This window comes from Arvicanthis niloticus, chromosome 16, assembly GCF_011762505.2.
Source record: "Arvicanthis niloticus isolate mArvNil1 chromosome 16, mArvNil1.pat.X, whole genome shotgun sequence".
NCBI lineage: Eukaryota > Metazoa > Chordata > Mammalia > Rodentia > Muridae > Arvicanthis > Arvicanthis niloticus.
In genome coordinates this window covers 8,000,627-8,021,359 of record NC_047673.1, presented here as the reverse complement: position 1 = coordinate 8,021,359, position 20,733 = coordinate 8,000,627, and the positions used below count along the sequence as shown (strand labels likewise).

Genomic DNA, 20,733 nt, shown 5'->3' with positions numbered 1-20,733 from the left:
AGAAGCCTAGGTGATGACAACATGGAGAGCATCTCCCTCCACAATCACCTCCAATGCTCAGCCTCAAACTCCGGGAAGCTCTGTCACCCTTTTTATGGCCCCATCTATGTCAGTATTCCTCACACCACAGGGTCACGGTGCTGTTTCTCCTTCCCTATTTTGATTGTTTTTGAATCAAGCCTTCCTTCTTTCCTTCCTCCCTCTCTCCCTCCCTCCCTCCCTCCCTCCCTTCCTCCTTCTCCCCTGTTTTTTTTTTTTTTTTTTTTTTTTTTTAAAGATTTATTTATTCATTTAATGTATATGAGTACACTGTTGCTGTCTTTGGACACCACAAGAGGGCATCAGATCCCATTACAGATGGTTGTGAGCCACCATGTGGTTGCTGGGAATTGAACTCAGGATCTCTGGAAGAACAGTCAGTGCTCTTAACCTCTGAGCCGTCTCTCCAGTCCTCCTTCTCTCCTCCTTCCTCCCTCCCTCCCTCTGTTCCTCCCTCCCTCCTTCCTCTCTTCTCTCTGTCGTTTCTCCTCCTTTTTAAGATAAATTCTCAAAAACCAACTGACCTCTAAATTTGCAGCCCCCCTCCCTGCACCTCCTATCACGAGGATCACAGATGTGCACTGTCATGCTTGGCCTCGGACAGATTCGAATGTATCTTACTTACGAGGCCAAGTGTGGTGGCTCACACCTATAATTTCCAGGCTTAGAGGGCTAAGCCAGGAGGCTCACCACAAATGAGAGACCAGCCTGGGCTGCACTGTGAGTTCCAAGTTAACTAGCTTTCGGCTACAAAGTGATGCTTGTCTAAAAGAAAAAGATAAAAAGAAAGAAAACAATTAGTCAAAACAGTAGACAGCTCCAGTATCCTTCCCTCGAAGTTTTGCAACTGCTGATGCTGTGTCACAGTGACCTACCATTTTCTCTGTCCCTCTTACTACATGCATATGCACTCATGCACACACAGCCACAGACATAGACACAGTTACAGAAATATATAGAAACACAGAGATGAGACACACGCATAATTTTTTTCTTAATCACTTACCAACAAACCACAAAACTTATGTCCTTATGTTTTTTTTTGGGTTTTTTTTTTTTTTTTTTTTTTTTTTTTTTGCCATAAACGTTTCCATGAATTTTTTGATCGAGCATGCTCTTCTCTCACTGCTGTAAGCCAGAGGGGTGACCAGGCTAGAGCTCTACGGTCTGGGTACTAGCATCCTACTCTGAAATACTATTTTATATTACACAGCTTGCCATCCGGCTCACCATGGCCCCCTTTAATCTGTTTTTCTATGCCACATCCCTGCAGCACAGATCAGACACCTGCCCCCTGTGCCCCGTGTCTGCTCTCAGCTATTCACCTCCATCTCATACTGAACAGCAGCACGAGGTAGTAGCCGTCACCAGAGTGATATTCTAAGAACCCTTTATTCCCTCTTAGATTTTGAGGCATTGAAGAGTGCCCAACTCTTGGTAGGCCTGGGTCAGCCCGGGTGATGGCTATAGCATATCACTACAGCCCAAATGACCAAACATCTCTCAGTCACACCTGTAGCCACACATGCTGGATCCAGCCGCAAAACCAGGGGTACCACAGCCAAGGCAACCAGGCATCAGTCTGGAGACAAGTGTGTTTCCAGGATAGCACTGACATTCAGATTCAGGACTCCACCTATGGCTGTCTGGCTTCACAAATAACAGGGAGGCATTAGCAAGCATCTGCTACCGAGCTCTCCCAGACAGGAGTCACAATGAGAACAAGTTTACAAATGACAGGCAACACTAACAGTGCTCATGGCTCCTCCTGAAACACTGACACCGCAGTCCACACAGACACAGTTACAGCATCCCAAGCTGTGTCTTCTGGACTGCTTGGAAAACACTTTTTTTCTCTTAGAAATATATTTTCATCACTCATAGCCTAATATTAGACCTACCAGTAACATATATTCAGAGCCTCGCTTAAAGGGCTCCGTTATTTAAAACTTGACTCCGTGGATGAATGTAGCTGAATGGTGGAGCGTGCGCCTCATATACATGAGGACCTGGGTAGTCTCCATGACAGGAAAACCCGCAAAGCAAGGTGCAATATTACTTATAAAAGTAAAAGCGAACCTAGATTGCATCTCTCTTTATAACACTAGCTTGGCAAGTGCATCCGTGAAGCCCTTGGGCAGGTCACTGGCTGAGCAACCAGCCCTTGAGACAGATGGTTACTGCTCTGTGGAAGTGACCAGGCTATGCATGTTGTCCAAAGTCCCCATATCAGTGCCCCACTTGGACACTGACCATGTCAAGACTGGGTGTCTGGATAAGATACAAATGGGTTTCTAACCCAGTTACAAGGGTGGCCTTCAAGGGTCCCTGTCCTTAGGGCCACATTGTCCTTCCAGGGTGGCCATGAGAACCTATGAGTAGAAGCTGATGAAGCATTTTGGAATCTATCTATGAGCTTAGGTGAGGGGGCCTGAGGGATGGCAGGCAAAGGCCACTGGACCCCCTGAGCCAGGGAGGCCTGATTCAAGGCTTTTGAGGAAAGGGTCCCAGAAGGGACAGCCATAAAAACAACACATGGTGGTCAGTCAGCATGCTGAGTGTTTATCCACCATGCGCTGGGCAGAATGAGCAGGAAGAAGCAGTGGCCCTCAGGCCTCCGTTTCGAGGTATGGAATATGGGTATAACAATACTGTCTTAGCTTGCTTTTCTGTTGCTATCATAAACACCATCGCCAAAGACAAATCTGAAGAGAAAGAGATTTATTTCCACCTATACTTACTGTTCAGGGGGAGGTCAGGGCAAGAACTTCAGGCAGGGGCCAACGGGGGAAGGCTGCTTGCTGATTTGCTCACTGGAGTTTGTTTGAGAACTCCACTTCTCCTACAAGTGAACTGAGGAGCGCTCTCTGCCAGAGGATGCTCAGAGCAGAGCAGGTACCCAGGATGCTGCCACACGCCCTGACCATAGGGCAGTCCAGCAAGGCCCTGCTGGCCATAGCTGGTGAGGAGCTGGATTGACCCAAGGCTGCGTGCACTCAAACGGAAGTAGTCGGGGCTTGAGGTCTGCTGTTCTCTGTAGAAGTCATGATGTAGCAGGCATTCCTAAGTGCTGAGCAGTCTGGGTGTGTCCCGAGATGATTGTCCAGTCTCCCATCCTGAATGACCTTGCCTGCCTGCCGCTGGTGCCTAAATTAGGAAGGTTTATGGGCCCCCTGTTTGTGTTGGCCATGGAAGGGAAGATTCTGTTCCATCCTGGGCCAGGCTCTATAGCTCATCCAAGTACCTGAGGGACATGGAAAATGGGCTTAGTCATGTCTGTACATGGCAGCCGGGCATAGAGTGCCCCACACCGGCAGCATAAGGCTCCATGAGCCATCTTAGTGTTCCAGTGTAAGGTGTTGTAGTGAGCAAAGACTCTGGAGTATTCTGGCATAGGTTAGGCCAGAGGCACCAGCAGCTCAGAAGAACCAAGGTAGGGTGGGAGGGGTCCACATGAGACAGCTTGGGTGTCAGGATACACACAGAGCACAGAGAGGCTTCCATAGGGTTGCGGTATAGACCCACAGCTGGGAAAGGCTCCTTGGAAGGAATATGGAAGGTGAGCAGCCGCATGCCAGAGGAAAAAGAAGCACATTTGGAAGGCTGGGGCCATAGCCAGGAGAGCAGAATGGTAGAAGGGGCAGGTCTATGTGCTGCCTACGGTTACCCTACAGGTATCCATGGGGCCTCGCTGCTCCACCACAGGCATCCGCAAAGGCCTGACTCTCATGCAGACTCTGTGGGCAACTGGACTGAAGTGGAAAAGAAAACAGACAGGCTTCCTACTCATGCAGCCTTTGTTGCAGTAGAGGACCGCGGGCAGAAGCAGAATGGCTCTTGAAATTGCACTGGGAACTCTAAGTGGTCACATGGTAACTGGCTACCCCAGTGGTAAACTGGGGAGCAGCTCCGGGCTATGAGCTATCCCCATGGTGTTCTGGGGAGCGTTCATGGACTATAAGCTACCCCTGTGGTGTTCTGGGGAGCAGTCCTGGGCTATGAGGTACCCCAATGATGTACTGGGGAGCGTCCGTGGACTATGAGCTACCCATGTGGTGTTCTGGGGAGCAGCCCTGGGCTAGGAGCTTGAGATTGCTCTGGAGAGATAACCATGAGTCTGTGTCCCCTGGGCCAGCACCAGCTGTTCTAAGGCGAGAGTGCCTCAGGCCAATGAGCTAAAGCAAAGACCTCAAGGAGAGACAAGCTAGAATTCCATTTCCCCAGGTTTTCTCCTTCATCCTACCAGGAGTTGGGAGAACTGGAAAGGCTGGGCCTGCAGATCGGAGGAGGCCTTCTGGAAGAGGACAGAAGCTCCCTCCCTCACAGACAGTGGATGGCCTCAGGGATGATAAGCAAAGATCCTCATGAAAGAGGAATTTTTTATTATAATGATTGTTAAACACAGTTCTGACTCATCGGAGTGAGCTGGGAAATCCCAGTTACTCACTCACAGCGCAGATGCCCCTCGGTGTAGAGCCTTGGTGTGACAGGGCCAGGTGTGGATCACCAGCAAAGAACTTAAGTCTCCGCTCTAATCTGTTAATGCTGGCCAAGAAATCTTGGGAAAGCATCTGCCCTGCCTTAACTGAAAACATTGGAGACGACCACGAGAGCTTTGAGGAGCATTCCAAAACTCCATCTGGGGCTGTTAGATAAATCCCCTTCTCATGTCTGCCGAACAAATTAGACTGAAGGCCCCAAGTGGCCTCAAGTGTTGGTCCCTGGCAATGGGCAGGTGGTGGGCTGCTGGACAGTACCTTGGTGTCGCACTAGCTTCCAGCTGGTTGGGAGCCGAACGGTGGCATAGCATGGCCTCGGCCCAACCAGCCAAGCTGGGTTTAGACCCACTAACACTCTTGATCTAAGGACACTCAGCAAGTCTCCCTGAAAATGTCCCGCTTGCACCTTACCACCGAGTTGTTGGCACTACCCAGAGTGTAAGGTAGTGTGGAACCATGGCATGGGGCATGTGGAGACGCTAGGCTGTCCCCTCTGTGGCAGAAGCTGAACAGTTAATGCCAGATGAGTTTCTTATTTCTCCCTCTAGACCTTGGGCTCAGAAGCTCTCAGAGAGGAACTTGGGAAGGATACTCAGTGTCCTGCGTGGTTGGGCCCCGTGGCCTTTAGTCAGTCAGTCAGAATATCGACTGGATGTCGTCAGTGTGGTTATTTCAGTCACACTATTGACTCACCTGAGAAAGTTATTAAGACAGTTGAAGTAGCCTGGCTGGCTCACACACTGTGTGACCACAAAGCTCCAAGAGGTACACACACAGGCTCTTGGGCCTCCTCATAGGACCCGAGCCAGGTGAGTCTATCCACACCACAGGCCTGGGGAGCAATACCCTGTCTCCGCAGGCTCTGTGGCTCCTGGGAACTCACACAAGGGGGCTCTGGTGGCCCAGCTTGAGGCACCTAGTTGAGAGCTGGTAATGATAACTGTCAAGCTTCTCTTCATAGAGACTGTAGAGCGAAGTGTGCATAGGCCAGTCCAGGCCCTGCTGGAGGGTATGGGCGTGGTAATTGCAGATGTGTGAATTCAGCTCTGGGTCCCAAGCCCTGCTTGAGACCCTGTGTGCTGATATTCATGATGGAACAGTGGGCAAGTGGAACCGGACCCACAGAAGATGTTGGCAACCAGGACAGCACAGGAAGGGCGTGGCTGTGCCCAGCCTAGGGTGGGTCAGAGATGCTGTTGTCCTCTGTACAAAGAACATCCAATGAGAGTAGAGGATAGATGTGGCTGACAGGGGAGTGTGATCATGTGACCTGTGACTGGCTGGAGCGCGGACACTTTTGGCTGTACGCATGTGGGTCAGGCAAGCCTGGAAGAGGGGCAGGGAATGTTTCCTGGGCCCAGCAACAGTCTGACACATCTTAAAGCTGTAGGGCCCTGTGGCTGTTAGTGGGTGAAGGTCAGGAAAGCTTTTGTCTGCCCAAAAGGCAGTTAATAGAAGGAGGAATTTGGGGTGTAAGGGCTTAGTTCATCAGTATGCAATATGCCTGGGAGACCCCAGATATCCACACAGAAGCTTGTATCTAGGTCAACCCCAAGATGTAGAACTTAATGGCCACCTTGTAGAACAAGATGCCCTGGGAGACGGAAAAATTGCCACCCACAGTCAAAGCCAACCCGTTCTCAGGACGGTACCATCTTACTTACCTCAGAGGCTGGAAATCTGGGACCACTCAAATCCACACAACTCTGCTCAGATTTCCCGAAGCCCAGCAGCGGCACACAGCCTGCTCCACCCCCACCCCGTGCCCTCTGCCTGTGGCAGCCGCAGCCGTTAAAGCATGCAGGTGGTTTTGCAGGAAGCACAAGCTCTTCAGGATCACTCTGCTGACGCTGTCCCAGGATGGTGAGCTCCATTAGGTGAAAGGAGGTCTCTCTCCACCCAGGGCAGCTTCCAGATCAGTGTGAAGAGATTGTCCACAGGCCATCCGAACAGGAGAGACAGGTCAGGCAGTAAGACTGTGACAACCAGGTGCCACAGGGGCAAGCCTGAGCTCAGAGACTGCTGGCTCCTAAACTCTGAAACAGACCAATGGCGAATGGCCTAGCTTTCCACTCTGGGCCCCAAGGGAGTGTTGGGGCCGCCCCAGGATTGGTTTATTTCTGCAAAGACAGAGCAGCCACTACCCGGATTGGCTTTTATATCCTGACTGACTACCCAGAACAATGGAGCTCTTGGTGTGGGGCCGCACAGCTGCTACTTGGGTTTAGTTATTTTTACCCAGTGCTCTGTGCTTACTCACACCCTGCCAGGGCTTTCGGAGTGCTCACAACGTGGCTGTCCTTTAATACTCCTACTTAATGTGTCAGCTCTTTGAATGCATATGCCTCAGGCTTGCAGAGGCCTCCATGACAGTGCTCAAGACCAGCACCGGCCCCAAGCCCAGATGGGTCCTGACTCCTGAGAATGAGCTTCAGGAGCTTCGATGCTGTCCTCGTCAGGGTTTTTTGGCTCACACTTCTTCCACATTATAGTCCATCACTGAAGGAAGTCAGGACAGGAGCTCAAACAGGACAGGAATGGAGGCAGGAGCTGGTACAGAGACCATGGAGGGGTGCTGCTTACTGGCTTGCTCCTCATGGCTTTCTCTGCCTGATTTCCTATAGAACCCAGGACCACAACCCTAGGACGTCACCGCCCACCATGGATTGGGGCCTTCCCCATCAATTGCTACTTAAGAAAATGCCCCACAGGTTTGCCTGTCTACAGCCCATCTTACGGCGGTTCTTCCCTTGGGGTTCCCTCCTATCAGATGACATTCGCCTGTGTCAAGTCAGCATAAAATCAGGATAGTGGTGAGCTTATGAAAAGGAATAAAATATGTGACTGTCAAGGGCTTTGGTTTTTGTTTTCCTCCAGTTCCGAGAGCCCCAGGATTGGCTTTGAGAAGACAGCCATGGACGCGCAGATGCTGAAGAAGAAGATCAGCAGGACATGCGACGAGGCGGCGCGAATCATCCTCAGTAGTCTCCTGCTTTATGTCTTGGACCGAGCAGAGGGGCCCCAGAAGGCGGAAGACAGGACACACAGGGCCAACCGCTCTTCCCAACTCCAGGAGGCCGGCCGGAGACCCACACGGTTCCAGCTTCTACAGGCTAAGTTCATGGGCACTGGCCGGGAGCCCCACCTCAAGAAGACCCGGGATGTGGGCCGGCTGATTTCTAAAGATAAGCAAGGACCTGGTAGGAGTTTTGTAAATGCCACCATCAACAAGCTCCTGGAAAAGACCAAGGAAGGAAGCAGAAGTCCCGGTCAGAGGACCCCAGCCAATGAGAAGCCCCGGTGGAACCCCTCAAGTGGGAAGAGCACTGTGAAAAGCATCCTGAAGAAGTTCCTGGCTGCAGAAGAGAAGGAGACCAAGGAGAAAGAAGTAGGTGAGAAGTCCCCTGCCCAGCGGCCTGGAGCTGCCAGGGGCCTCCTGCCAAGAATCGTGGGCCGGAGCTCCATCCTCTCCAAGCTGAGGGAAAGATTCGAACAGAATAGTTGCCTGTACTCTGAGGCTGGGGTGCTGCCCCTGCACAGGGAAGGTCTGAAGAGCAAGAACCTACAGAAGAGGAAGGTGCACAGGCCACAAGTGCGGGTGCTCCACGTGGCCACCATGGCTACTAGCTGCACCAGAATCCCCCCTGCCCAGTTTCTGGCCTGCACAGCTGAGCCCCTGCCAGCCCTCAACATTGCCACCATCGTCTGTGGTCCCCAGAGCTGGCTGTCCCATTGTGCAAAACTTAGTCACTCGGAGTGTAGACGCTGGCCCACCGGGGGAGCTATCATGGTGTCTAACTCAGAAAACCTGGAGCCTGTTGGAAACAGAACACAAGGTCTCATGAACAAGGAGAACAAGGAACATCTCATGTCCTCAGTGCCCCAAGCAGTGGCTGATGTGGACAGTCACGTGGCTCTGAACCCCCAGGCAGTGGCTCTGAATGCAGGTTTCTCTGGCACAGCTACCAAAGACCATGCTCTGCCTGGCCTCGTACCAGTGATGGCTTCACTTGGACTGGACAGCCCCAGAAGTACTGGACCAATCGGAAGGGACAGAACAGTGGAGCCCAGTACACAAGAGGTGGCAGCTGATGCCCACGGAGTGATGGATAATTTAAGAGGGGCTCCTGAAATCGCCATGACTGTGAGCAGCTCTGAAGATGAAGCCGAAAGGACACCCTCAGGCTTTGAAAGAGAGCCTTTCTTTGCTATCCAGAGGCACTTGCCAGAGCAGGAGGCTGCGACTCGGATCCCCCTCCTGGCCCCCCTAGCAGTCCAGGCTGAGCGGCGAGCACAGCCCGCCATCAAGCCTCCACAAATAACAGTGCAGCTTCCTGTTGTCCACGAGATGCCAGCCTCTCCTAGTCGCGAAGACACATGTTCTCCAGTTGTGAGAAGAGAGGTCGTGGCTGAAAATGAGCAGGCGGTGTCTTCCACTGAGACCAAGGACAGGAGGGGTCCCCCAGCCCTAACAATGCAGAGTCAACCCTGTGGGATGCCTTCGAGTCTCCATCCTGCAGCTCAGCATGGACTCCAGGAAGACCTAAGAGATGGCGCCGGCGGTGTGGGCCATGATGCCTCACAGAGGTTTCTAATACCAAGTCCTTCCAAGACGTTTCCTGGTGCAACAGAGGAAAAACTGAGCCCTGAGAAGTCATGTGACTTCAGGAATTGCAGTGGTGACAGCCCCTGGACATACCCCACTGCCGGGAGAAGCTATGCAGGAGTGGGCACCTGCTCGGCCACTGGCCTCCAGCAAGGGGCATCCACCGTGGTGCTGGTGTCAAGCCAGGACTGCATAAGGCCTGATGGCTCTACAGCACCAGGCATGAACAAGCTTGGACAGGAAGAGTGCCAAGGGCCCCTGGGTGAGTCAGCTCAACCACCAAGCATTGCTCAGGAAAATGTCAGCCATGATTTGGACAACAACAGCCAGTCCACATTAACTAGTCAGCCTGTAGCAAGTATCAAAGCCTCTGGGAAGGCGATAGGGACTGTCACCAATGTCACAATACCACAGCCAGCTGGTACTCAGCACCCTGAACTCAAGGTGATGCCACATAGAGGTGATTCCAAGGAGGTTGAATACAAGACAGTGCCACAGACAAGTGCCCAAGATGTTAAACACAAACAAATGTCACGGGCAAGTGGCACCCAGAACAATGCACACAAGATGACACTACAGCCACATCTGTCCCAGGATGTGGGACCCAACACAACACCACACCTTCGTGGTTCCCAGAAGACTGTACACAAGACAACACTGTGGTCGAACGGTGCCCAGAATATTGACCACAAGACAACACAGCAAGATAGGACCCAAGACACTAAACTGACAACACTGCGGCCAGGTAGTGCCCAGGACCCTGAACGCAAGACGGTGTCACAGGCAAGCGACACCCAAGATGTTGGACACAAAACAGCCACATGGGCAGGTGATGCCCAAAACACTAGACAGCAGGTGACATCACAGCCAGGTGGTGCCCAGGACACTAAATACAAGATAGTGCCGCAAACAAGTGGTGCCCCAGACACTGAGCACAAGGTGACTGCCCACGCTGGTGATGCCCAAGAGGGAGAAAAAAGCCCTGAAAAGAGGACAACACCATGGTCAGGAAGCGTCCAGGACGATAAAGACAAGATAGCACAAGGACCCCACAGCCATCCTTATTTGGGATCAAGCAGGTCCTCAAAGCATGAGAGTAGAGCCACCGAAGGAAGCATGGTCACCGAAGACCCGCTGCGGAGCCATCCCCTAAGGTCGGCATCCCCAGCCGTTCAGCCACAGGAAGCTGCGGATTCTTGCCTGGTGTCTACTAAGTCTCCCCTGTGTGTTTCAAGTGAGCCACGGAACAAAATTACAGCGGGGGAAAGAGATCCTCTATGCAAAAGCACGGCATCTCCAGTGCCACAAACGAAGCCAGCAGAGCATCTGCACCACTCGCCGCTGCCCTCTGTGGGTCCACAGGGACTGGACAGAAAGGATCCTGAGAAAGAACAGCACCTCTCTAGGGCAGCACACTCCCCTATAAGGCCTGCCGCAAAGGGAGAGACCAGGCAGGTGGAACTAGCCCACGGTCCAGAGCCTCCTGTCCTCACCCAGAAGGCAGAGCATAGGTCTGCCTCCCAGGCAAAAACCTTGCAAGGTGAAGCCAAAGAGAGCCTGTCAACACAGGCAGACATGGGCAGGCCACAGAGACAGCTCCGATCAGAGGAAACTGGTAGAGGGCATGTACGGTCACAGCAGACTGGACAGTCAGATGTGCTGTGTGTGACAGATCCTCAGGTCTGGGCTTCTCAGGACATAATAGCAAATGAAAAGACACCAGTGGAGGAGAATCCCTGTCAGCACAGGGACAGGGCTCAGGAGCACCCCTCAAGACCACTGAAGAGGCTGGAAAAGAGTCCAGCTCAAGGAGACAGCCTCTGGGCTGGCAAGAACCTAGCTACCCCAGGGAAGCCCACGAAGCCTTGTGGCCTGGCTATGCAGAAACAGACCCAGAGCAAGGGACAGGCCAGCCACCCAGCACCTCAGGCCCGGGGACAACCTGACAGCACGGCTGAAGGAGTCCTGACTACTGACACAAGTGGGGAGCCTCCCAGACTGGGCCCCACATTTGGCAGTCAGCAAAGCCTGGTTGCCCAGCAGCTGCCCCAAGAAAGCCAGACTCTGGCTAGTAGCAGGACCACAGTCAGCTCCCTGGAGACCACACATGACAGCGACACTTTGTGGCTCACATCTAATGCTGGGGGCCACCCACTCTTCCAATCCCTTGCCCAGGAAGGGCCCCCAAGTGTCCCTGGGGCAGAAAGGGGCCTATCAGATCATAAGCATCCCAAGTCGGTGCACTTTGCAAAGTACCGTGCCCAAAGCTTTCGGGACCAGAAGGCCTTCGATCTGTCCTTCAGGCCCACGGTTCTCAGGGCCAGCGATACCTTTGAGCCTCCAAAGTGAGCGCTCACCTTGAGCCAACATGTCTGTCTCTAACCAGTCGTGACTCTGAGCACCCCCCACCGCCGAAAGAATGTAGACGTCCGTGTCTCTCATTTCTTCTCTCTTCGCATGAACCAGTCTGGGGAAGCATACAGTTTGAGGCAGCCGTGAGACCTCTCTAGATGAGGAAGATGTTAGCTAGCTATCCAAGGCGGCCCATTGCTTTCATGGGACCTTGTGATGTCAGCCCAGCACTGTGTGACTTGGAGGACACGGAGCACTCACTCCTGTCTTGGCAGAAGAGAGATCAATGTCATGAGCTGCCCTTTCTGTGTCCTCTGGCCTTCGGCAGCCCAGGTCTTCCCAGCTGGCTTACTACCCAAAGTCAGTGCCTGTGACCTTTGACCTGAGCCTTGCATGGATGGAAAGTGCAGTGCCTGCTTAAGCCACGGCCCACTCCTAAGCTGACACCTAAGTCTTGCTGAAAACAGCTTGTCTTCTCAGCAGACATCAGGAGAGAACCAGAAGGAGCCACAGGAGGTTTTCCCCACACTGATGTGAGGCACGCGATTCCAAGCATGCCTTTGTTTAGCTGGGTGACGACTTCTGCTGTCCCCGTGACTGCCAACATCCCCAGTGGGATTCATGAGGCAGCTCTCCCATCCTGCTGTTGGCCAAGCTGCATGGGGTTCCAGTTGTTTCCAGCTGCTGAAAACAGCTGTCTTTCTGTCTTACTGTCTGGGGCATTTGCTGTCCTGCTGCACACAAGGACAATTGATACCCACTGCACCTTGGCTCAGGATAGTCTCCATTAACAACTCACAGTGTCCCAACTACCCCTTGGTGTGTCTACTGAAATCTAGACCAAGCTGGACACCTCTGAGCAGACTACACCTCTTGGAGCTCTGGTCTCCATGACGTGTGGGGATGCCCCCCACAGAACCACAGAAGAGCTGAGCTGGATGCTCTCCTTTGGGAGACTTCCTCTCAGAAAAATGGCATCTGCCTTTTGAGAGACTTGCTGTTTGGTTTATCACACTCAAGAATTTCCCCTCAGTGCTCTGCTTGCTCTGGAGACTGGCCCTCTGGAACTTTCTTTGGTTTCCAACTCAAATACCCATAACAAGGATGTCCTGTTCTATCCCAGACAAAGCTGACTATGAGTGGCCCCACCCCAGCTCAGGGACACCTGAGTAGACAAATGGCCCATTGCCCAGGAACCTGAGCCCCTTAAACAGGCAGCACAAGGTCTTTGTGTGTTGAGCACAGCAGGTGTCAGCTCCCCAGCTTCTGTGGCCACAACGTGCTCCCTCTGTAGGAGGCAGCGCTCCTCACCCTTTTCAAGAGCCTTTGCTGAAGTTACAGGGGGTGTGTGAATTTCCTGGACACTAGGCACTGTCCCCTTGTGTCCCATATTGCACCCCTGGAGCCATTCCCCATATCCTGGGGTCCTGCGGAGATAGATGCCTAGGTGTTTGTTTTTCAAGCCCAGCCAATACTGGGGGACATGGAGCTGTGGGGTGCAATGATTTCTTACCCTACCCAGAATTCCTATAAAGTCAGCTCCTAGGGACTATGATACAGGAGGGTGGTCCCAGCAGAAGCCATAGACCTCCTTGGGTCTTTTTGGAATTATCAGCAGCATCTGCTCACATCCGTTGTGACATGAGTTAGAAAGCGGCTCCAACCCTTGAGATGCCCAGGTATGAGAATCTCCCACCGGACAGGCGCAAAACCGATTTACTTGTTTTCTTTCTTTACATACTTTGACCCACGGAGGATGTAAGATGACATTTGATCAAAAGCATGATGACAGAGGAGATAGAAAAAAAGTGCATGCTCTTTGGAAATCCTCTTAAGGAGCACCAGCAGGAGGACTTTGCTGAAGGTTTGTGTTTTTGTTTTTCTTTTTTAAGATGGAGTACTTTTGCAGTCAAGAACTTTTAAACAAGCCTAAAAGTTGTGAGGAGCAAGCAAGTAAGCTCACACAGCAGGACCTTTGCAGGTAGCATAGCATGTGACCTGTCCCTGTACACAAGGCCACAGTGAAATCCTCTGTGCCTTGAGGCTGAGGGAGGCACAGCTCAGCCCAGTATTCAGAAAGGCTGTAAGCAATTAAACGCTGCTCTAATTGAAATCAGAGCAAGTCCCTACTGCCAAGTCTAAACTCAGTCAGCAGAGAGCTTACCACAGTGTCTGTCAGGCAGACCATTGTCCTGTGGGGAGAGAGGGAGAGACCCCTCCCAGGTTGAAAGAACTAATGCCCAAGGTGGTGTGCAGACCATCCCCCATAAGACCCAAAATTTAAAAGCCATTTATTCCAGCTTCTAACTCATCGGGCCAGTTAAAACTCGCTACTCGCTCACTCAGGTCTTGCTGCTGCGGCAAGGCACCGTCCACAGACTCCTGCAGCCCAGAGAGGGCAGCCTGTGAGTGAGCTGTGTGCACACCCTTGGGACTGTCACTTCCAGAATTGTGCAGAGAGTACAGCATTTACTCTTTTGATCGAAGATCTCACTACCATTTTAGTTATGTATCAACCCATGGCTACCTGTTAAGTTGTGTTTCTATTTTTCTTTGTATATAAAAACTCTAAAATGGGTTAGACAAAAAAATATTTTGGTATATTGTTTCCTTTGAATGTACACTAACTTTGGATAGCTGGAATTTTGTAAAAGGAAATAAATTATATTTCCCATTATAAATCTCTTACTTCCGTCTGTGGGGAACAAGATCTTCACTCTGTAAGAAATTTGAGGCTAGAGAAAGTCAATTAGGCTCTGTAGGAAGGGACACAGCCATACAGAAAAGGCGAAAAGTGGCAGGCGTGGATTGGCACAAGACTGATGGTTTTACAAGTCCCTGGCCATGAGAATGTCCTGTCCCCTTTTCCCTTGGCTGGTACTCCAGGGAGTCAGAGCTTCGGGCTTCTCTGGCAGAGCCTGTTCCCTAGTCCCGTCATACTGGTTCAGGACACAGTCGTATCTAATGAGATTCCCCCCTTTCCCAGTGGTGGGCTCAGTCGCCTAGTAAACTGGCTGCAACCTTCTAATTCTCAGGGTTCAGGATTCTGAGACAAGCAGGCACCAGCCACCAGCCAGAGAGTGAGGGGCCTCATGCCTCCTGCTTATCTGTGACCCCTTGGTCTCCACACACACCACCTACTGAAAATGGACTATAACAATTTATTTATTTACTTATCTTTGGGCATGCTGCATGGATGAACTGGGCATCACATAGGAAGTAGCCATGAAAGGAAGAGAAAAGCCAGTGAGGCCTGGGCTGGGGTACAAAGAACTCCATGGTATATTAGCACCAGGCCAGCAGGGATGGAGGTTCTGTCCAGAGAAACCCTCAGTGTGTTCTGGGAAAGACAGCAACACTATTCCAGGATCTTCTCTAGGTCTGTTTAAAGAACTCATATGCCTGCCCTGGAGGCAGGACTATTTCTAAGCATCTGACTGGGGCCCTTTGCTCTACCTACAGGGAAACTGTGGGCACTCAAGAAACTCTCCTCGTGCTAGTCTTTGGCAGCTGTAGTATATGTCAGCGCTTGAGAGCAACAGGCAGGCAGGAGCAGCAGGTGAAACCCTTTAGTTGTTACAACTCTAGCGTAGGTGCCAAGGTCTCTTGCCTGTAAGGTAAGAAATGTTGACAGCTCTTGTGCAGGCCTGGGGTATAAAGAACCCTTAGCTTTACAAGTGTCATAGGTCTTCTATAGCCCTAACAAGTCAGGATCCCTTAGCCCTTGGCAGCAACTAGCATCACAGCTACCAGGCTTGTGTATCAGAATCCTGTTGTCAGTGCCACCGCTGTTACTCTTATGTAGTTATCCAAGCAGATGTCACTGTTCTGCCCCACTGTTAGCTCAGCCAGCTCTACTAAAAGCAAACAAAAGAAAGCACTTGAAAACGTTTTTATTGAGACTAATGGTGCATCATCAGGGAAGGCATCTTAGGAAGGTCTCTCCCAGCTTGCTCACTAAGTGAGCAATATACAGCTTGCTTAGACCATCAGGGAAGGAACTTTTGCAGCAATCACAGGAAACCTCTAGTGGAACGCACAGGACTTGCATTAGCTGTGGCATAGTCCTGCGTGCAAATGACAAACTACACTTGACTGATCACAGTGCTCCTCCCATGCAAACAGAAGACTGTGTTTGCCCCAGTCACTGGCCTTCTGCTAGGCACCAGAGGAAGGGCTCTTTCTCTGATGTCGGTGGAAAGGCTGTAGGGTTCTCTAGAGTTCAGCAAGGGTCGGAATGGCATAAGTAAAGCCTGTCACAGATGGAATGGTTGCAGCTGGGGCTGCAGCTGCAACTTCAGAAGCTTGACATTCAGAAGCTGAAAGCACCTGTGACTGTGACATGGCTTCCTCCAGCCTTCTTCGGAGCACTCAAAGCAGCTGGGGGCGCATAAGGGAAGCCCAGCTGAATATGCAACAGGCACTGCTTCCTAAATATAGCCAGGGCGCCAGGGGAAAGTCTAACAACTGACAACTGGGGGGCAGGGCCTCTCAACAGCAAAAGCAGGGCTTACAATGAAGATGTATCATCAACAGCCTTATCAGCAACGTTTAATATCATCTAGCAACACTTTCATCAATGTTAACTCTTAGCCAGAGAGGGACAGGTTCTTCTATTATGTGTCAAGGCCACACTTGGGAGGATTGCTTCTTCAGTGGCGATACAATGTGGCAAGACATCTAAGTGGCCTAGGACACTCAGGAGACAGGGCAGAACAGGAGTGAGGAGAAAACCAGTAGGCATAGCCCACTAAACGCCTCCCTCCCTCCTTCCTTCCCTCTCTCCCTCCCTCCTTCTTTCCGCCCTTCCAAGGCAGTAAGCAGTCAGTCTCTGCCTGCTTACATACATAGGGGAGGACCCTTCACGCTGAAATGAAAAGTGACTCTGTCCCAGGGATGGGAGCCCTCCCCTATGTGTACAAGCCCTCCTCTTAGTGAAGAGCTTGCCGGGACCTAGGGAGCTGAGAACCTATTCATGGACAGAACTTGAGATGATCTGGGGACTTCTAGTCCAGAGAGGAAAGCCCCATCACCGAGCCTTAACCCAAACTTTCTGTAGATATATTTTAATTTTGAAAGCTTTGTTTCACCTTTTTTTATTGGATATTTTCTTTATTTACATTTCAAATGTTATCCCTTTCCCGGTTTCTCCTCTGGAAACCTCCTATCCCATCTCCCTCCCCCGGCTTCTATGAGGGTGCTCCCCCACCCACCCATTCCCCCCTCACTGCCCTGGCATTTCCCTACACTGGGGCATTGAACCTTCACAGGACCAAGGGCCTCTCCTCCCATTCATGCCTGACAAGGCCATCCTCTGCTACATATACGGCTGGAGTCATGGGCTCCTCCATGTGTACTCTTTGGTTGGTGGTTTAGTCCCTGGGAGCTCTGGGGGTCTAGTTGGTTGATATTGTTGTTCTTTCTATGGGATTGCAGACCCCTTCAGCTCCTGCAGTCTTTTCTCTAACTCCTCCATTGGGGGACTCCATGCTCAGTCCAATGGTTGGCTTTTTTTTTCTTCACCTTTTATAAAAATTTTATTATTGGTGTTCTGCCTGCATGTATGTCTCTGTGAGAATGTCAGGCCCCCATCCCCCGTAACTGGAATTCCAGACAATTGAGGCTGCCATGTGGGTGCTTGGAATTGAACCTGGGTCCTTTGGAAGAGCAGCCAGTGCTCTTAACCACTGAGCCATCTCTTCAGCCTTAATTTGGAAAGCTCTTGTTGGAAGTCTTCATACTTCTCTAAACATTATGAAGAAATACTGATCACACCAACTGTTTATGTGTTAGTCTGCTGAATGGTGACCATTTGCTATGATTTAGCTGACTCTACGATTACAATTAGTTTCTGATAGGAAGTTTGGGTTTTTATTTTTTTTATTTTTTTATTTTTTTGTTTTTTGGGGGTTTTCATTTTGTTTTGTTTTGTTGTTGTTGTTGTTGAGACAGGATTTCTCTGTGTAGCTCTGACTGTCTTGGAACTCACAGATATCCTCCTGCCTCTGCCTCTGGGTTTAAAGGCATGCTCATGTATCACCACTACCAAGCATGGAACTTTCTCAATGTATCCAAAAGCCCATCTTTTGTTTGTTTGTTTTTCGAGACAGGGTTTCTCTGTGTTGTCCTGGCTGTCCTGGAATTCACTCTGTAGACCAGGCTGGCCTCGAACTCAGAAATCCACCTGCCTCTGCCTCCCAAGTGCTGGGATTAAAGGCATGCGCCACCACTGCCCGGTTCCCAAAAGCCCATCATTAATGAACTGACCAGGAGTGGAATCTCTACACCTACCAGGAGCAGTGACCTACTAGAAAGTCCATGTGTGAATTCCCGCTAAGAAAGCGTTGAGACACTTCCCCTACAAGCACAGAGAACTGCAGGCTGCAACACACCTTTGTGCAGAGGGGATTTGGGCACCATTTCAATGGTTCAGTCCCACTGACACTAAAGGAGTGGGAAATCCCCTTTCCGCTCCCTCTCCCCTGTGACTCTTCCTCACACTCCCTAGGCTCTCTACACCTAGGTTCTCTTCTCTGAGCTGGAGACTGGACATTGTGAGAGTCTGGGAGGCCTTGAGGTCATGTGGTGGACCAGTGTGCCTGTCCGGTTTTCAGCACCCAGGTCCCCGTGACTCATGATTCTCAGGCGCCACCAGGGGGCACTGCTAGCCTCCAGATGGCAGCATTGGCAGGGCTATAGGACACAGCTGCAATTGTGCAAACCCAGCAAGTACACCCAGTTGCTGCCACTCTCCGTGGTCCGGAGGCTTTGCCAGACTGAAACTGAGATGAATGGGAGCATGGGGTGGGGGGGTGGGAGCGGGGAAGTGGGGGTAGGGGTGGGGGTGCGGGGCAAGGCATGGCACACAAATTCACAGGTCTTTGCCTGGGTTTCTAGGGAGATAGTGTAAGACCTAGAACTCTAAATGGGACACTGCATTTAGCACTAAAACAGTGCTGGGCATAGGGCCTACTGGTGTAGCTGTGGCAGGGGTTGAGCCTTCCATGCCCTGGCCTGATGTTTTCTTCTAGAAGAAACATACTTCCGGCCCCTGGTCCCGCCCCAAAAATATCCCCTTTGGCAGATGGGAGTGTTGGAGGTTTTCTGCCTTGAGAGGATGGAAAAGCGCTCTCTTTTAACCACTTCTTCCTGCTCTCTGTCAGGGCTCCTCAGTGCCCCTGAGAGTTCAACGGAAGACCGCAGGATGAGGTGAAGTCACCACAGATGAAGCAGATAGCAGAAAATAGTTGTCTGTGGGCTTTCTGTGGTTGACAACCACTGAGCGCCCCAGTGAGCAGGTATCATGCGGCAGCTAGTGCAGTGGGAAGAACAGCCAAGCTCAGATATGCTTGCTAGATCATGGTGACCCCTGTCTGATGTCCTCGAGGATCAGAGGACTCCTGATTGTGTGCATCAGGTCCACCGTGTGACCCCACAACCCAGCCGCTTACTCCTTCTCATGAGACATCTCTGCCCCCAGAGGTTCTGACTGGGAGAAAAATGTGAAAACAGGATTAGTGACCATCTTTGCTCTTGAACACCTCTGCAGCAGCGGAGTCTAGACCCAGATTTCCCTGAGTGGAGGCTGGTAAGTGGAGAGCTCCGAGGGTTCCTTGTGGTGAAGGCTTGTGATGCTGACGCATCTCCTTACCAACACTGGCAGGATCACAAGCCTTTGCTCTTTAGGTGACTACGTAGGCCTCCCAGACTCCAGCCTGATGTGGTTGAAGCCTGGACATGCCCCCTCCCCCATTCCCACCCCTACCCCCCCAAAAAAAACAAGCCCAGAAAAGATAAGGGGAAGGGAAAGGAGAGGAGAGAAGAGGAGAGGAGAGGCAGTTTGCCTCATGGGACAAACATTCCTGTGTATAAGGAAGACATGGATGCAGTGACAGCAAGAAGCTACAGGAAATGCACACGCATACACACAAAATCCACAAAGCACCAATAGTCAAAGAACTGAGGGATACGAGGATGAAGGGATGGAAAACTAAACCAAGCAGGTCCTGGTGAGGCTGCAGAATGCCCTCGGGACTCAACAGCCTCGGTGACGGCAGAAACAACAGAACCTCGTGGATGTTCATGGCTGCCCTTGAAAAGCCTCCATGTGACCACAATCCACGAGGAGGAACAGTTTAGGGTCTTGACAGATGTTCTGGGCATTGGAAAGGAAGACTGTTCTGAGGCTCACACGGCAGAGCCGCTACAAACTGGAAACATCAAGTGAGTGAATTTTATTTTATATATATATATATATATATATCATATTTCTATACTGCTAGGAGAATGTGAGAATTTACCAGAATTAAAAGACAGGGTACTTAAGACACGGTGAAGAGCATTTGCTGCTCTTGCAGAGGACCTGGGTTCAGTTCCCAGCACCCACACGGTGCCTCACAACTGTCTGTAACTCCATTCCCAGGGAAGCCAATGCATTCCTCTGGCCTCCTTGGCTACTTCATGCTTGTGGTACACATACATACATCAAAACACTCATAAAAGAAAAATAGAGAAAAGTCTCAGACACAGCAGGCAGCAGCAAGTAACAAAATGTATTACAAGTGAAAAAGAATGCACACACATACACATATACAGAAACACAAATAACACATACACACACAGAGACAGAGAGAGAGAGAGACAGAGAGACATAGAGCAAAGGACAGAGAGAAAGACTCCCTGCAAAACAGAGAGGACACTGAGAGCTAAATCCCCTGGGGTGACCTGGGTCTTTTAAATTGTTCTGTTGTTTTGGTAGCACAGGGCAAATTCCCCTCCCCTGATATTGTCTGTTTAAACAAAGGGGGGGGGGGGTAGATAGGCCCACAGCTTTGGGTAAACATGTTTAGGACACGCCTTCTGCATATCTAACCAGCCTGGACCAGTGTGCCGGAAGGATCCTTGCCCCACCCCCCACAGCACCCTCAGGCCTTTTTTGTCTCAGGTCTGGAGAACAAGGAAGGAGTTGGAAGTTTGCCATCTTGGTTATCTCTCTGTGACCCTTTCCCTATCTGTCTGCCTGCCTGGGGTAATTTTTAGCTCCTGCTCCCTCAAAAGGAGAGAGCTGACCCCTGAAAGTTGTTCCTTGACCTCTGCACACATTATATATGGTACCCCCCAAAACAAAGAAAGAAAGAAAGAAAGAAATTAAATACAAAAGTATGCTTGTCTTTCAATGACTCTGATAGAAGAAAATACTCTATTTGCATACTCTGAGTCCCCAAGCCCCTTGGGGAC

At 51.1% G+C, this 20,733-nt stretch overlaps 1 protein-coding gene and 1 long non-coding RNA gene across 2 annotated transcripts in view; one reads left to right on the top strand and one right to left on the bottom strand.

Moving 5' to 3' along the window:
* Positions 1–14,145, top strand: part of Adprhl1 (ADP-ribosylhydrolase like 1) — a 32,721-nt gene extending 18,576 nt beyond the window's left edge. Inside the window, exon 8 of the mRNA XM_034520032.2 lies at positions 7,416–14,145. Within this exon, the coding sequence (XP_034375923.2) occupies positions 7,416–11,493 (4,078 nt within the window). The 3' untranslated portion in view covers positions 11,494–14,145. The remainder of the gene's footprint in view (positions 1–7,415) is intronic.
* LOC143434644 (uncharacterized) lies at positions 2,746–7,237 on the bottom strand. The gene is made up of 2 exons (XR_013104282.1): positions 6,203–7,237; positions 2,746–3,283 (listed from the first exon to the last, which is right to left on the bottom strand). It is a non-coding gene; the product is annotated as an uncharacterized LOC143434644 (long non-coding RNA).
* Positions 14,146–20,733: the final 6,588 nt, after the last annotated feature.